The sequence below is a fragment of the Entelurus aequoreus genome, linkage group LG25, assembly GCF_033978785.1.
Source record: "Entelurus aequoreus isolate RoL-2023_Sb linkage group LG25, RoL_Eaeq_v1.1, whole genome shotgun sequence".
NCBI lineage: Eukaryota > Metazoa > Chordata > Actinopteri > Syngnathiformes > Syngnathidae > Entelurus > Entelurus aequoreus.
The window spans coordinates 9,136,576-9,142,575 of record NC_084755.1 but is presented as its reverse complement, the minus strand read 5'-3'; the positions used below and the strand labels follow the sequence as shown (position 1 = coordinate 9,142,575).

At 36.2% G+C, this 6,000-nt stretch overlaps 1 protein-coding gene across 1 annotated transcript in view; it reads right to left on the bottom strand.

The window, feature by feature from the left end:
• The window catches only part of cacng4b (calcium channel, voltage-dependent, gamma subunit 4b), a 54,975-nt gene that overhangs the window by 13,434 nt on the left and 35,541 nt on the right, over nucleotides 1–6,000 (bottom strand). The window contains exon 2 of the mRNA XM_062037326.1: nucleotides 1,104–1,187. Within this exon, the coding sequence (XP_061893310.1) occupies nucleotides 1,104–1,187 (84 nt within the window). The remainder of the gene's footprint in view (nucleotides 1–1,103; nucleotides 1,188–6,000) is intronic.

The following is a 6,000-nucleotide window of genomic DNA, read 5'->3' as shown; positions in this document are numbered from 1 at the left end:
TATATATATATATATATATATATATATATATATATATATATATATATATATATATATATATTTATATATATATATATACATATATATATATATATATATATATATATATATATATATATATATATATATATATATATATATATATATATATATATATATATATATAAATATATATATATATATATATATATATATTATATGTAAATGTGTGTGTGTGTGTGTGTATATATGTATATGTAAATGTATATATATGTGTGTGTATATATTATATGTAAATGTGTGTGTGTGTGTATATATGTATGTGTATATGTATATGTAAATGTGTATATATGTGTGTGTATATATGTATATGTCTATGTATATGTTTATGTCCATGTATATATATATATGTATATGTGTATATATGTATATATGTATATGTGTATATATGTGTATATATGTATATATATATATATATATATATATATATATATATATATATATATATATATATATATATATATATATATATATATATATATATATATATATATATATATATATATATATTCCTCGCGCACTAATTGACTTAAAGAGCGCACTTGCTGCATGTCAAGTTATTGATGGTAAAATGCATTTTTTGACAATATGATTTGCCTGAGTGGCTAGGAGATGGTAGAAAATGGACTAGTAAGGACAAATTAAAAAAATAAAAAAAATAAAAAATAAATAAAAATATATATATATATATATATATTTTTTTTTTACTTGGGACTTCCTGCGGGTCGTATTTTGGACGCTGGGAGGCCGTATCCGACCCGCGGGCCGTAGTTTGGGGACCCCTGATCTAATGTAAGAGCTCAATTTATTTTGAGAATTGTTCTCATGTTTTTACTAAAAACGTCCACATAATAAACACAATTTATGTATCAGACTGACTTCCTGTATGCAATAGCACAGTCACATCCAGTATTTAACATAAAGTGTCACATTTCTCCCCGTGATGTTGTTTTCTTACACAACAGAAATGGGGAAAGTAATTAAAACGCTGCAGTGCTCCAGATGATGTCGACCCCCCCCCCCCCCCCCAAAAAAAGGCTGCTGATGAGCTGGGGAGTACTTACGCAGCAGGTATTCCGAGCTGTCTGTGTCGTAGTCGTTGTCGTCGGGGAAATGGTTGATTCTGTAACAGCTGCCTTGATTGATGCCTGCAGGGCAAAGACAGGAAGACAACAATTGAGGAGATTCTGTATGTGACAAGACCAGGTACATGTTACTATGTACCTTACAATAGTAACCCTCCATTTACTCTTTGCAGAGTACACTAGTACAATATTTATAACATGTTGGTTACCTGAGTCGCCGTCTCCACTTTCCAGTACATTTCTATAAACTTGACATGAGGAGTTACACTGAGGGACTTTGTACAAAACTCAAAACCAGTGAAGTTGGCACGTTGTGTAATTCGTGAATAAAAACAGAATACAATGATTTGCAAATCCGTTTAAACTTATATTCAATTGAATAGACTGCAAAGACAAGATATTTATTATTCCATCTGAGAAACATATATATTTTTTTGCAAATAATCATTAACTAAGAATTTAATGGCAGCAACACATTTTTACCACTGTGTTACATGGCCTTTCCTTTTAACAACACTCAGTAAACATTTGGGAACTGAGGAGAGCAATTTTTGAAGCTTTTCAGTTGGAATTCTTTCCCATTCTTGCTTGATGTACAGCTTAAGTTGTTCAACAGTCCGGGGGTCTCCGTTGTGGTATTTTAGGCTTCATAATGCGCCACACATTTTCAATGGGAGACAGGTCTGGACTACACAAAGGCCAGTCTAGTACCCGCACTCTTTTACTAGGAAGCCACGCTGTTGTAACACGTGGCTTGGCATTGTCTTGCTGAAATAAGCAGGGGCGTCCATGGTAACAACATATGTTGCTCCAAAACCTGTATGTACCTTTCAGCATTAATGGTGCCTTCACAGATGTGTAAGTTACCCATGTCTTGGGCACTAATACATCCCCATACCATCACAGATGCTGGCTTTTCAACTTTGCGCCTAGAACAATCCGGATGGTTCTTTTCCTCTTTTGTCCGGAGTTCACGACGTCCACAGTTTCCAAAAACAATTTGAAATGTGGACTCGTCAGACCGCAGAACACTTTTCCACTTTGCATCAGTCCATCTTAGATGAGCTCAGGCCCAGCGAAGCCGGCGGCGTTTCTGGGCGTTGTTGATAAATGGCTTTGGCTTTGCATAGTAGAGTTTTAACTTGCACTTACAGATGTAGCTAGGAAACTGTAGTTACTGACAGTGCTTTTCTGAAGTGTTCCTGAGCCCAGGTGGTGATATCCTTTACACACTGATGTCGCTTTTTGATGCAGTACCGCCTGAGGGATGGAAGGTCCGTAATATCATCGCTTACGTGCAGTGATTTCTCCAGATTCTCTGAACCTTTTGATGATATTACGGACCGTAGATGGTGGAATCCCTAAATTCCTTGCAATAGCTGGTTGAGAAATGTTGTTCTTAAACTGTTGGACAATTTGCTCAGGCATTTGTTGACAAAGTGGTGACCCTCGCCCCGTCCTTGTTTGTGAATGACTGAGCATTTCATGGAAGCTGCTTTTATACCCAATCATGGCACCCACCTGTTCCCAATTTGCCTGTCCACCTGTGGGACGTTCCAAATAAGTGTTTGATGAGCATCCCTCGACTTTCTCCGTCTGTTTTGCCACTTGTGCCAGCTTTTTTGAAACACGTTGCAGGCATCAAATTCCAAAGGAGCTAATGTTTGCAAAAAAATAACAACGTTTTCCAGTTGGGACATTAAATATCTTGTCTTTGCAGTCTATTCAATTGAATAGAAGTTGAAAAGGATTTGCAAATCATTGTATTCTGTTTTTATTTACCATTTACACATCATGCCAACTTCACTAGTTTTGGGTTTTGTAACATTATAGGTCATACATTTAAAGAAACTCCATGAGCCCAGACTAGTAGATACAAACCATACTAGGAGGTGGAATATTTCAGACAGTATAAGACACAATGACAATTAATAGCAATTAAGTGGACATTTTGGGTATGTTAAACAAGCTGTAACACATGCAAACATTTAGGCAAGGCCAGCTCATTTAGAGAGCACAATTTGTAGGCAATGCAATTCAAAGATGCATAAAATTCTAAGAAGGCAAATACAATCATGAATAAAACAAATAAAATAATCATGAATTGCTGGGTTGCATATGACGTCACAAGTTAGTGTAGAGTTTGAGTAGAAACTGTTGTTGTATTGCTGTTCCGTTCTTGGGTGTTCCAGTCGTTCAAATAAAGACATAGGAAATAGCTTTCATAGAGTCCCGAAAGAAGTGATTCATAAAGGTAATAAAGTCAGGGAAAAAAACACAAGTGCGTCAAAGGAAATGGCTCTAAAAATATCACTTTCATCATCTTGTGGAATACAATCGCACCATGCTCGTGTCTGCGGTGATTTGATTTGTTTGAGAAACTTTCTGCGATGCAATCGAGTTTATTCTCTATTATATTAGTCGTGTTTGAGAGCAGACGGAAACGTAAAAAAAAGGACAAGAGATCGCATTAGTTTGGGTTCTTTTGTGGTTGCTGTGCATAAATAAAACTACTAAGACCTGCTTGTGCAAATAAACTAACGTCATGTTAAGTCCTGGTAATAAATATTGCGATTGTTGGTCCAATCCACCGCATTTTCGTTGTCGATTTTCATATAATCGATATGTAGTAGAATTTCTGACCTTTGAGCTATATTTCGTGTCTATCAAGAATGTCTGCTTGTTTCATTTCTCTTCTATTCTATACCATTGAAGGACCAGATGTAAGACAAAGTTGAATATGGAGTCGCTCTGACCATTCTACAAAATGTTTTGATTGTCTAAGCATGACTAAGGGATTCAAGGATACACATACTGTACATATACATTCGCTGTACACACACATACACATACTGTACATATACAAGTACATATGCACACATACACTCATGCACATAATCACGTTTCATCAAACATATATTAACGTTGTTGCCCTAGGGTAAACCGGGTATAACACATGGCACACTGACAAAGCTTAACCTATTGTTACTATAACAATCTACAAGGTTAAGGTTGCTTCTCTTTCTTCTCCTCCATTTTTCTGCATTCTTTCGTATCTCAAGTTATCATTACGTATATGTATTGTTGCATTTGAACAATTGTATTGTTGATAATAAAGGTAAAGTACTGGTATTGTTTATTATCAATAGCACTATTCCTATTGGTATTCATATTGCTCCATTTTTAGTGTAATAATGCTCATTGTCATTTCTGTATTTTTTTTTTTTTAAATTTTCGCTAACTGCTTATTTGCTATTACTTTTACCATCATATTTGTACATGTCGTATTTGCTGATGTTGCTCTGTTGTTGTTGTTGTTGTGTTTGCTGTTGTTGTTTTTGTCTCTCTGTCTAATCCCCCTCTTGTCCCCACAATTCCCCCCTCTGTCTTCCTTTTTCTCTCTTTCTATCCCCTCCTGCTCCGGCCCGGCTGCACCAAATGATAATATAAATACATTTAATAAAGTCAAAATACAAGTAAGGCAACAAGAGAAGTATCCTACACTTCTCTTTTGTAAAGTAAATCTGAACAGCCGATATGGGCATCTACATCTGCTATATGATTTGCCCGAGAAGCTGGGCAGGACATTATTAAAAAAAATAAAAAATAAAAAATAAAAAATTAAAAAATTAAAAAAAAGGGATTCAAGGATGTTGCAAAACAAACATGTCGAAAACAACGGGACCTTGGGGAAACAGATCAAATGGCCAAGTGACAAGGGCTGAGAGAGATTGCTTGATTCTTGTGTCCTCCGGAGGACGTTTGTTTGTCTGCATGGGCAGCTCAATCCGACTTTGCACTTTTGACTGTAAACTTTTTGTACTAAACTCACTTTTGTTGCTGTTTAAGCTTCGGACAATCCACTACAGAAACTAAAAGCTTAGTTGTGCAGGAAAGCCACGGATGACCACATTATAGCGTCTTTTGTGATATTTGTTAGCATCAAGAAAATATCCTTCATAGTAGAAATGTCCAATAATGGCTTTTTTGCCGATATCCGATATTCCAATATTGTCCAACTCTTAATTACCGATACCGACATCAACCGATATCAGTTCCCAAACGTTTACTGAGTGTTGTTAAAAGGAAAGGCCATGTAACACAGTGGTGAACATGCCCTTTCCCAACTACTTTGGCACGTGTTGCAGCCATGGAATTCTAAGTTAATTATTATTTGCAAAAAAAAATAAAGTTTATGAGTTTGAACATCAAATATCTTGTCTTTGTAGTGCATTCAATTGAATATGGGTTGAAAATGATTTGCAAATCATTGTATTCCATTTATATTTACATCTAACACAATTTCCCAACTCATATGGAAACGGGGTTTGTATTTCTTGAATCTCCGGCTCTTAGCTTTGTATGGACTCATTGATCGTTTACAAACTGAGTTCGGAGAGGAAGTGACGCCAGAAAGACCGCGCCCCAAACAGGAAGTGACGTCAGAAAGAACACGCCACAGCCAGCTTCATAATAAAGCGGTTTCGTAACTCGGAGCTAACCGCTGGAAATATGAAGATGAGTCATCCATGTTTCTCCTTCCGTCTGTACAGACGCTTGTGGAAGTCACACATCACCTTAAGAGAAAGTGATTGCAGCTATTTGGGATACAACACATCTCAGACGGCAAGAGAACTTTCCAATGTCCGGGTCAGCTGTGATTCTACTTACCGAAAAACGTTGTCTATTTGTCGAAGGAGAGTCAACGAGAATGCGGGCTCCCATGGATGAGATAAAAAAGGTAGCGTGTGCCAAAATATTGTTATCGGGACAACACTCGTCTCAATTTATGAGAGGCTCTCCTTTCAATAAATAGTTTCTTCACGAAAAAAGGTAAGCAAATCACTTTAATTCCTTTTATTGATGAGATGAAGCA